At 34.8% G+C, this 12,783-nt stretch overlaps 1 protein-coding gene across 1 annotated transcript; it reads right to left on the reverse strand.

Moving 5' to 3' along the window:
- Positions 1 to 384: 384 nt before the first annotated feature.
- LOC132065611 (hyoscyamine 6-dioxygenase-like) lies at positions 385 to 5,538 on the reverse strand. The gene is made up of 4 exons (XM_059459075.1): positions 5,265 to 5,538; positions 3,023 to 3,327; positions 1,757 to 2,075; positions 385 to 737 (listed from the first exon to the last, which is right to left on the reverse strand). Exons 1-4 carry the CDS (start codon positions 5,454 to 5,456, stop codon positions 492 to 494), a joined length of 1,062 nt encoding a protein of 353 aa, XP_059315058.1. The 5' UTR covers positions 5,457 to 5,538; the 3' UTR covers positions 385 to 491.
- Between the last annotated feature and the right edge of the window lie 7,245 nt (positions 5,539 to 12,783).

Raw genomic sequence — 12,783 nt, forward strand, 5'->3', positions numbered from 1 at the left:
GCAATGCAGTTCATTGTTAAGAAGTAAGAACCATTTTGGAGATGAAGCGCTCCTTATTAAAGCAACTTCATATCCAGAAATCCAATTTGAGACATTTAGTTAAGGATGTAAGGGTACTTACCAACCCACTTAAAGGTAGATGTAGCATTGCAGCACCGAGTTTAAATCCATTACTTTCATCGCAGAACATAAATTTATGTGTAAAAATCCACTAATTATAACATATAATAGATTTGAACCCATAATTTTAAAAACACAACGGGTTCAATGCTAAGGACCTTGAAAGTTAAAGACATAAAACTTAAATCATGGATCCACGTCTGATCCCACCATAGCCTTTTATGCATGATGGAATTAATATTGAAAATTTTGAACATTGTCATATGTGGCACAACCAATTTATTCACTCTAAATTCAAAGTCATCAAATACACTTGTGAAAACATAGAAACTTATATTACAACAAACACAAACATAAACTTATAATTTGTTTCAATCATAGAGCTTGTATGGTTTCAGTGCTGCTTCAATTTCAGTGGTGTCACTGAAATAATATCCCAAGTACTCTGTGTATGAAAATGACTTGAACAATGGAGGATTGCTCTCATTTATAAGTATTTTTGCAGGTTCTATAATGCACTCAACTGGACTTATTAAGCTGCCAACTGATGTTCGATCAGAAGTTGAATTTGTCACAACCCTATGCACTCCAGCTGATAACTTTCCGTTGGTGACAACCTATATAAAATCGACATTAAAAATAAGAAAAATCAATAATTCGGAGCCATATAATATTAGTAGTAATATTTTCATAATATAAGTGGCGTAAGTATTTGATTCTAAAATATATGAGGTATATCTTCAACTGAGTTATATTGTAGGGATAGTTAGTGAAGTTCAATTGATAGCTTTCTGTCACTGACAACCTATACACAATCGCTAAGAAAAAACCGACAACTCAGAGCTGGATAATATTAGCGGTAGAATTTCATAACAAGACGTAAGTGTTTAATTTAAAATACATGAGATGTACTTGCAACTGAGTCATATTATTAGGTTGGTTAATGTAAGTTAGCTTTTAGTTGCTAACAACTATACACAATCACCATTTTTTGTCAAAAAAAAAAAAAAAAAATGAAGCCCTTTTGATAGGAAATGCTAAAATCAACCATTTATAGTGGACTTTTTATGGCGTTAATCCAAATTAGTCTGTAGTGAATTTAGAATGCTGGAAAGAAAAAGATTAAAAACTAATATGTGTTTATCACCTAAGAATGCAGTGATATGGTAAAATTTTGTTACCCTTGATAAGAGATTTCAAGTTCAAATTATGATTATAGAATCTTCTTGGGTATGGAGTGCTAAGACCGACCATAGTGGACATTTCATACAATATTTACACAAATTTTCGTATATATTTTGTTGAAATCTAATTAGTGGTCGGTGAATTTAATTGAATGCTTAATTAAAGAAAAAACAAGAAACTAATAATATATGTTTGTAACCAAATGATATGGTGGAATGGCAATTATTTGTTTACTCTTAACTAGATGTCTTCTTAGGTATTCTAAAAAGACGTCCTTTTTGGTAGGAAGCATTAAACTTTTTGAGTGCTTAAAGGAAAAAAAAAAAGAAACTAATATACTATAATGAACTTTCTACGTCGCTAATCCAAATTTGTCGATCAACAAAATTCAAATACTTGAAGAAAAAAAGAAATTAATTTGTGTTTTTGAAGTAAAAGAAATATACAATACCTTTAAGATCAAACCATTGATGACAACAAGTGCACCAGGAATTGGTTCAACACCAAACCATTTCCCATCTTTTTGTCTCACATGCAATCCACTTAGTTCTTGTTGGACCAAATTGATGAGTGCACCATCACAATGTTCACCTATGCCTATTGTTGAATTTGGATCAGGGCATTGTGGGTAGTGATGGATCACCATTAGTTGGGTTTGGCTATGTTCTTTGCCAAAATACCCTATTTCAAGCCCAAGTCCTTCACACATAAGGTCCAAAATCCTCAAGCTCAATTTCCTTAATTCTAATGCATATTCACTCATCACTTCTCTGAAAATAAAATAAATAAGCAAGATTAATATTTATTTCATTAATGAGAAGCTTTCAACTATTTTATCATTAGTAGTAACAAAAAACAAAATAGTCCATGTTCAGCTATGCCTATTGTTGAATTTGGATCAGTAGCATTGTGGGTAGTGATGGGTCACCATTAGTTGGGTTTGGCTATGTTCTTTCCCAAAATAATTGAAGAATTCACACATAGTCCAATCTATTCAAGCTTTTTTAATGCATATTCTCTCTCTCTCTTCATATATAGAAGAAACATATTTATTTTTCACATAGTTTTACTTAATTATTTTAAATTAAGTGTATATTACTTAGTCCAAAAATACCTCTTATTTGAAAGTGAAGAATTAGTAGATCTGTTCGTGTTTTTTTTTTTACCTTTTCTCTCTCTTCAAATGTAGAAGAAACATAGAGCACTTTCACATAGTTTTACTTAATTATTTTAAATTAAGTGTATATTACTAACGAAACTGGTTTCATTGAATCTCCTTCAATTCTCCCCTCATGTTGGTCCCTCCCTGAAGTTGAGATAATCCAGCCAATGAGGTCATGGGTTGATTGGGCCTGGCCTTAAAAGCCTTAGGTCTAAAATGGGCTGAAAATTTTAGCCCCACCCAACTCAACTAGCTAATGAGTTGATTTGCATTAGTCTCACGGGCCAAGTTCATTTTGACGGTTCTAATCCATATTTTTACCACATGCATTAATTAGTATGAGCAATACATATGTTACCAATGAGAGTTGTGATGGAGGGATAAATATTCCTTCATCATTAATCAAAGGTCTCAAGTTAGAGCCCTAAGTATGGAGTTTATCGTTGTTAGTGAATGTTTTACCCAAATGTGGAACTCTCCTGCACTAATTTGGATTTAGTCGGGTCCCAATACAGATACTAAACACTAGGCGGAAAATCGGAAAACAAAATATACCTATATTTTTGTGGCTTTTCAGGCCATGACATTATCATATCTTGAGTCAAAGGATGGCATCCATGTCCAAAAGTGTCTTTCCAAAAGGCAGTTTCCTTCTCATTAGTGTTTGAACCTTTCTTCTTTGCTGTGTATTCCTTTTCAATGTAAAGCTTTGGCCTTTGGTCAATTGATGGTTCAAAGTCACTTAAGCCCTCATCTTTTTCAACAAACTTTGCTTTGTCCTCAATTGGCAGCTTAAAGAACTCTTTGCAAACTGCTAAGGCATCAGCCATCAGGGTTTTTGAAACTCCATGATTGATCACCTGTTATAGTGTGAAAAGTTGAGTTATTTTAGTATAATAAAAAGAAATTTGATAATTTTATGTTATATAATGGGTAAAATCTAGTATGTGACAAAAAAAAAAAAATACTTTTATGGCTTTACTATTATAGCGCGTTAATTGCAGTGACATACGTGAAATTAACCGTAAGGGGTCATTTTGTTCATGGATGAGATAATAATTTCGGATAAAATGGGAGGTTATTTTGATGGGGAAATTTCATAAATATACAATTTGCTCACTTACATTGCAAAAAAATAGCCCAAAACTTACATTGCAAAGCTTTAACCCACACTTATATACATATACACGTATATACACCCATATACAATATTGTAAAATATATCCATATGCACCCATCTACAATATTATAACATATATCCATATACACCCATATACAATATTATAAAATATATCCATATACACCCATATACAATATTATAACATATATCCATATACAACCATATACAATATTATAACATATATCTATATACACCCATATACAATCCTATACAATATTATACACCCATAATATTATACAATATTATACACCCATATACAATATTGTACGCCTATATACAATATTATACATCCATATACAACAACCACTCTGTGCGTATTCCTTTTCAATTCTTTGGCCAAACAACTGGACCAAACACAACGTCATTTTTTTCGGAATAGATCTAGGGTTTCGGTCCTCAATGATGGGGGAGAGAAAGAAGATCAGGGTTTCAAACGGGCATTTTTGGCCAAACTAGATCTGGGGTTTGGGAGGGAGAGAAACTCCGAGAGAGAAGGATTTCACGATGTGTAGTGGCCACCGCCGCGAAAGCTAGATCTAGGGTTTGGGAAGGAGAGAGCGAGAGAGAAGGACTTCTTGATACGGCGATGTATAATGTAAAACGTAGGTAGAGAAAGGGGAGAAGAGAGAATACTTTCATGGTCATTTTTTGACAAGTAATAAGCAAGATGGCTTGTGGGCAAAAACTCAAAAGGGCTAAATTTGTTCATGGATGAGTAGCATTGGATAAAATGCGAGTGTAATTATCTCTATTTTGATCCCCTTTTTGTTTGGATTTTTATTTTCGGTAAAAGCAATTCTATGTTAGTTATATCATAATTGTGGTATTATTTTATATCAAATTCAATGTGGGATAACAATCTGATAAAACAAACCAAATAACAAAATTGTCCTTTAGTTATATCATAATTGTGGTATTATTTTTATACCACATTAAATGTGGTCTAACAATCTGATAAAACAAACCAAATAACAAAAGTGTCCTCCAAAGTTCTTGTAAGAAAATTAAGGTTAGAATTGGAAATAAAAATTTGTCCAAGTTTATATATAATAAAACCAAGCAACTGTATATCTCATTTTTAATACAACGAACAAAATACTCAAAGTTAAAAAAAAAAAACCTAAACTATTATATCAACTAAGTACTCCCATTATTATTTAGTCCCCGTATTATAAATCCCATATCACAATCCCAATAGAACTTGTTCGCAAATCAAACGACTCTTAAAAGTGGTCAAAAAGTAGTCAGAGCTCCAAAGCAGATACCAAAGGCTGGACTAACCGTAGAAGTTAAGAATTTTCCCCCATTAACTCATTGATCTGTTTAAAAAAAATTTAGTATACCAGTACAACAAGTGAGATTCCTAATGCCTATCTCTCTTGCCAAATATACAACATTTTTCCACCTTATCCTTTTAAGTTATATGTGTTTTTGAGATAGATAACTAGAATACAATATGAAAAAACAAAAAATTACAACTAGATATCAATGTGGAGAAAAAAAAGAATGATATAGTCAACAATCAAGAAATGAGAGACGGTGTAAAACCAAATTTAGTCGGATCCTAATACGAATATCGAACATCTGGAGGAAAAAAAAATCAAGAAATGAGAGAACCTGAAAGAGACCAAACTCAGCTGAAGCTTTGATGATTTGGTGAATAGATTCTGCAGAAGGTTGTGTTAAATCAATAACTGGAATATGTGTACCAATTGGTACATCTGCAGATACCCTTTTCTCCAATGGAACAACATATTTTTCAGGGACAGAATTCACTTCTGAAGACAAACTTGAAACTAGTGATGCCATTTTAAACTAATAATTTCCTCTAAGAGAGAGATATATCTTAATTAGATAGTAATTTCTTTGTGAGCTCCAAGGCTGTGTTATGGACTTATTTATAATGATTTTTATGCATGCAATAGGCTAAATCTTAATAACCTTTTTATATTAAAGAGATCTTAACATCACTAGCTAACCGGCAAAAAGAAATTTTACCTGTCTAGTCGTAATAGTTTATAGTTATTGTTGGTGTATATATATTCAATATACGACAAGCATATAATTTGTACAAATTATAAAATGGTTGTACATTAGTTATATTAATGTTTTGTTGTTGGTTTTATTAGGTTGTCGTGTAGAGTAAAATCTTCTTTTTAAAACATCTTATAAAAAAATATCCTGCAATGAAAAACGGAAAAACGTAAAGAGAATTTATTGGCCACAATCAGGGGCGGAGTTACAAGCCTCTCTATGGTTTCGACCGTATCAATAGCTTTGGCCTAGATCGTGCAATTGTGTTTGAAAATTTAGTTAATATGTATAAATAATTATTCATGAGCTGACTATTATCGTTTTCTTTGTTTATTCAAGGAAACACGTCTTTTTCTTTATGGAGATATTTGAGATTTGAGGATAAACTATATTATTGTGAATAACGTGGATACAAAAGAAGCCAATTTCAAATCTTCATTAGATCTTTCTCAAATCATGTCAAATTTAGCGGTGAAATTGAAAACAAAAACGAATAACAAACAACAGTTTAATAAAAAGGAATAGGTTTTGGTAATATTAAATGATCACAAAACATGTTTACTGCATGACAAAAAATGGCTTGATTATTATAAGAGTGATCGCATTTGGATTATTACCCCAAAATATATTACCTAAACACGCATTAGCTAGTGTCCTCAATACTGTGTGAAGGAATTTGCTTGAACAAATTGTTAATATAATACCTCTTTTTTTGTCTCAAATTATCTGTCGCTTTTTCATTTTGTACGCCCCTTATGGAGTATTAATTAGGAGGGGTATTAGACTAACTTTACCCTTATTTATGTCTAAATTATAATTTATGTCTAAATTATAATCTCTCTCGATTAAATGTTTACCCAATTTGTGTGTCATCTCCCTTCGTGACAAAATCTTACTAGGGGTCAAATGGAAAAACAATAATTAATTATGTCTTGAATTTCTAAAACGACAAATAATTCGAAAAAACTATTTTTAGTAATCACGACAGATAATTTGAAAAGGAGGGAAAAAATCTCCTTACACAAAGTCGAGTACTGTACATCTTTTATCAACTTTTAAATATACTGTGAGATTGCTTTCAAGTTGTATTCTTTTAAAAAATTAAGTAAATGTGATGTTTAACAACCGCATTTGTGGGAAATAGTGTTCATTACCTATCCGTTTCATTTTATAATATGATAATCCTTAATTGGGCATAAGATTGAGAAATAATTTTTTGACACATATTAAAAATATTATTACAACTTATAATCTTGAATATGCACTAACATTTCTATTTTCTATGACTATATAAGCATATCAACAAAGATCAAATAAAATTTCAAACTTAAAAAAAGTTCAAACAAAGAATATATTTATATTTATTTTAGAATAGACTAGAAAGAAAAAAGTGGTGCAATGTTAAAGAGTTAGATGAAGTACAAATTTTGTGATCTTAGTATGAGATAGCAAAAATAACCTATGAAAGTATGATCCGTTCAATTTATTCATCATCGAGACTCCACCTGGTGAAATTATACTGGGTATGTTGTTTGTTGTCAATTTTAATAAAACGCTCTCTTCTCTCTCCTCTTGTGGGTGTACGATAGAGTGTACTAACGTACACGACTGGCCTGATGGCCAGAGGGAGGACAAAGAAGGGCGGTGATACCATAGATCCACCGATTATGGCGAAGAAACAAATTGGGAAGGGACCTAGAGCGAAACCATTACTAAATCAGAAGGAGAAAGTGATCACAGAGCTTTGGCCGACGTTGCCAGCAAAAGCTAGTAGCTCCACTACACCTATGGGTGGAGCTCAAGTAAGCATTGGGAAGGTAGGAATGACTCCTAGACCAGCTAGTGGTTTAACGGGAACCCCAATTTGGAATCAAACAGTGTTACCAGCTAACACTGCAGCCCTGGCCACTAATGGTGTAGAGGCGGCAGCTGTTGCACAAGCTGGGTCGGAAAGGGTATTTGAGCCGAAGGAGGGAAATGAGTCACCGAAGGCATGGAATACATTATTTCAAATAAATAAAATGGCTAAGAAAGGTATGAGTCTAACTTACATAGCACCTACCATTTGAGATGGGAAGAAAATGGTAAAATTAGACCAGGGTGAAGTGGATGCTGGTAGTGAAAAATGGAAAACAACAATTATATTGTATGTCATAGGGGCATCTCCCACTATTGCAAGCATTGACAGATTTATTGCACAGAATTGGGAATATATAGCTCGACCTAAGATATATGACCACAATGATGGGTATTTTGTGGTTAGGTTTGGTAGCATAGATGATAGAAATGAGCTATTGTATTCAGGTCCCCAAATGCTTAATACCAAACCTATTATTATGAAAACATCAACAGCTGAGTTTGACTTTGAAAATGAGGTGCTAAAGACAATTCCATTGTGGGTCAAATATCTCGATTTACCACTTAGTTGCTGGGAAATGGAATCGTTGAGAAGGATAAGTAGCAGCTTAGGTAACCCCCTATATGCGGTCCCCATAGTGCACTACTACTATGGATAGGATCTCGTATGCAAGTGTGCCAATTGAAATGGATATAACTAGAACACTGCCGGGAACTGTGCAGGTGCAGGATCCAAAGGGGAGAGTATTTGAACAAATTGTGACTTATGATTAGAAACCTCCCTATTGTGGAACTTGTTATCAGCTAGGGCATGATTGCTCTAGAGATAGACTAAAAGGGCCAGTGCAAAATGTGAAAGGGTTGAATCAAGAACCTCCACCAAAGCCAGTTGATCAAGTGCCACAACCAAAACAAAAAGAGGCTGCTCAAAAAGTGGCTGCAAAACCTCACCATCAGCGGAGTAAACAGGAGTGGAAATATAGAGAAGCACCAGCAGGGGTGGCTGTAAGTGTGACGCCACCACCTAATGGGATTGATTGGTACTCTTTACAGCAGATTGCAGTTGCTAGAGGAAACATGTTTCTAGCAAAGGTAAATGTTGTTGTTGATGGCAAAGTAAGGGAGAAAGTAACCAGGAACACTGATTCTAACATGCCTGCTCGTATTGGGGTGCTGGACAGTGGACAAACAAGTGAAGCCAGGTAAAACTTGGAACCAAAACCCCCCAATGTTTCCAAATGAGGTTGATCACATGGAATGTGAGAGGTTTCAATAAGCTTTATAAGAAAGAGAGATGATAATGTTTTTTAGAGAAATTAAGGTCAATATTATTACCATTAATGAGCACAGAGTACATAGAAGATTTGCACAAAAAATAGTAAGGAAGGTGTTCCCAGGATAGAAGTGGGCTGAAAATTACAATGCAACTGAACAGGGCAGAATTTGGCTTCCACGGAATTCAAAATCGGTGGCTATTAAGGTACCGCAGACTCAGTACCAGTTCATACACTATCTAGTCACCTGTGGGTGTTATCAATTCCTATTCATTATAGTGTATGGACTGCATACTATTATAGCTAGAAGAGAGTTGTGGAAAGAATTGGAGAAACTAAATCTTTGGTATATAAGATCCTTGGATGCTTATGGGGGACTATAATGCTATTATTGAAGGAGATGATAAAATTAATGGGGCTGAAGTACAAGAGAGTGAAATAAGAGATTTTAGGCAATTCATTCAAGATACAGGCCTAAATGAACTGCAGATTCTTTGGAAAACAGTACACATGGAGTAATGCTATAATATATAGTAAGATAGATAGGGCCCTAGTAAATTAAGCATGGATGATCAGTGTCTCAACCACAAATGTAACTGCTATGGAGACTCTATTCTTAGATCATTCACCATTAAGCCTATACTTAGTGGATTCTGGAAGGGCTCATCATAGACTATTTAGGTTCTACAATTATATGGCTGAGCATGAAGGATTTAAAGATGCAGTGAGTGGATGTTGGAATAAGAACCTCACTTGTCCTTCACTCATACAAGTATGGCACCAACTCATAAAGGTGAAAAAAGGGATGAAAGAATTGAGACAGGTGGATTTTCAAGGGATAGAGGAGAAAATCGAAAGGCTAGAAAAAAGTTACTAGATATTCAAAGCCTAATAGCTGATGACAAGCATAAGGAGTTCTTTGCAGGAGGAAAAAGAGGTAAGGAAGGACTTGGAAAAGTGGACAAACATTGAGGAAAGTGTGTGGCAGCAGAAATCAAGAATTCAGTGGCTTAAACTAAGAGATTCAAACTCAAAATATTTTTCTGCCAGCATGATGAGTAGAACTGCACAAAATAAAATCAGCTGTCTTACTAGTGATATTGGGAGGCTGCTGTATTCAGATAAAGAGATTGAAGCAAATATATGTAGTTTATTTGGGACACTGCTAGGCTTAAGTGCTGCATCATTACCTGCAATTGACCCTGGTGTAATGAAAATGGGCCATATACTAGATAGGGATGATCAACTCCTCCTTATCAAGCCTGTCACTGCGGAGGAAGTGTGTCAAGCTCTCCATGACATTGATGAAGGGAAAGCACCTAGGCATGATGGCTTTAATGCAATCTTTTTCAAGAAGGCCTGGCCTGTCATTAGTAAGCATATAACCAGTGCTGTATTTCTCTCTCTCTCTCTCTCTCTCTCTTTTTTTTTTTTTTTTAAAGAATCACAACATGCCAACTGAAGTAAACTATACTAGTGTCACACTAATCCCTAAAATTAAAAACCCTGCCTCTGTGGAAGAATATAGACCTATCTTTTGTTATACAATGATTTAAAATATAATTTCCAAGATTATTATTAAGAGGCTGAGGGGGGTAATTGAGAAAATTGTGGAGAGCAATCAGAATGCATTTGTTCCTGGAAGGTTGATCAGTGACAATCTTATTTTAAGCCATGAGCTTGTGAAGGGGTATAGTAGGAAAAATGTCTCTCCTAGGTGTATGCTTAAAATGGACATGCAGAAAGCTTATGACTCCTTGGAGTGGCCTTAGAACAAATGCTAATTAGTTTGAATTTTCCTGATCAATTTGTCAAATGGATCATGGTTGTGTGACCACTGTTTCATATACTGTTATCATTAATGGGACGTTAGCCAAAGCATTTCCAGCCAGGAAAGGGCTTAGACAAGGAGACCATCTATTCCCATATTTATTTGTCATCTGGAGTATCTAAATGGAGTGATCAAGCCACTGGGGACTGATCTAGATTTCAACCACCACCCAAAATGTGCAAGATTGAACATAATTCAGCTGGGGTTTGCTGATGACCTACTTGTTTTCCTAGTAGGGGTGATGAATGTTCTATCTATGAAGTGTATAACTGCTTTCAGAAATTCTCCAAAGCTTCTAGCCTTGTAATAAACACTAGTAAGAGTTCCATGTATTTTGGGAGAGTGGATGATGGGACACAACAAGCTATCCTAGATAAGTTTAAATTCTCAAAAAGAGCTCTTCCCTTTAGATATTTGGGAGTGCCACATAGTATAAGAGATTATTAGCTATACAATGTGTTCCATTCTTTGGATAAGATGATTGGCAGGGTCACACAATGGACTGCAAAATTATTGTCATATCTTTGGTAGAATGCATCTAGTTAAGACTGTCCTGTTTGCAATACAAACCTTTTGGGCCCAAATCTTCATCCTCCCCAAAAAGGTACTGAAAGCTGTAGAAACCATATGTAGAACCTTCCTATGGACAGGCGACACAATTGCATCAAGGAAAGCATTGATAGCCTGGGAGTAACTCTTTCTACCTAAAGTAGCAGAGGGGTTGAATATTCTGCATGCTCAAACTTGGAACAAGGCTGCAGTGTGTAAGCTTCTGTGGAATTTATGTCAGAAGGAAGACAAATTATAGGTCAAATGGGTGCATGCATACTATGCAAAGAATAAAAATTTGTGGAGTTACTTCCCCAAACAAGCATCCTGGATGATGTAAAAGATTTTCAAAGCAGTGAAGACCATAGAAGAAGCTGGCATTGATGAGCAAAAGTTCAGGACCTCTAAGGTGTTCTGCATCAAGCATGTATACTTGCAGTTAAGAGGGAATTATTAGAAGGTCACTTGGAGAAGGCTAACCTGCAACAACTATGGCTTCTTTAAGAGGGTTTTCATCCTCTATCTGCCATTGAATAAGAGACTATACACAAAAGATCGACTGAAGAAGTGGGATATCACTGATCAAGTGACATGTCCCTTGTGTGGCAAATAAGATGAATCAGTGGATCACTTATTCTTCAAGTGTGACTACTCAGCTATTGTGTGGGAGAAGTTACTAGCTAGCTTGGATATAGCAGATGCATTGGACTAGACAAATGAAGTGGCATGGATGACAACACAAGTGAATGGCAAAGATGCAAATGCCCAGGTGGTTCGAACGGTAGTAGCACGAAGTGTATACTATGTGTGGCAAGAACGAAACAACAGGATGTACCAAAGCAAACAAAGGGCTCCTGAGGTGCTTATAAGGCAAATCATACAAGATGCGGTGGTAAGAGGAAGTAAGTATCCGAAGATTGCAAGCAGATTGGACCAGATAAACTATTATCCAGTATAGATGGTAGTTTTGTAATAGATAGAAGTATTGCTGAGCTGGACCAGGTTTTTTTGAGCCTTTGTACATAACTTTACTTTGGTTATTAAGATCCTTATTTACCAAAAAAAAAAATAAAAAAATTCCCTATTTAACCATCTAATAGTTGGATTGATCTGGGTTAAATATATAGTCCGAATTGACGCATGAAAAATGTTGTTTTATATATATATATATACATGATAAAGTAACATAAAGAGTTTTATTAGTTTTGTTTGGTAACTAAATAAATTATAAGAAAAATAAAAAGAAATAAAATCTGATAAGACTACAGTTGAGCGAACTGCATGTCCGGGATACGACCAATTTTTTCGCTCATCTTGACCCAACTCATCTCATTTCAAATAACCTCTAGACAGTTTAATGATGTCACGCCCGAACCCGGGCACCCGTAACACGGCACCCGTGCATCGCATGCGACCGAGCGAACCAAGCCCAAATGGTTGAATCAACATGTGATACCAAAAACATAGCCCCGACTTATAAAATAAAACTAACACATCTTTGATTAACTAAAAGTTTATTTGAAATATCATAATGAAATACTTAAACGAGTTTGAAAATATCTAAAAGTAGCCAACGTGGCTAAATCAAAAC

The sequence above is a fragment of the Lycium ferocissimum genome, chromosome 7, assembly GCF_029784015.1.
Source record: "Lycium ferocissimum isolate CSIRO_LF1 chromosome 7, AGI_CSIRO_Lferr_CH_V1, whole genome shotgun sequence".
NCBI lineage: Eukaryota > Viridiplantae > Streptophyta > Magnoliopsida > Solanales > Solanaceae > Lycium > Lycium ferocissimum.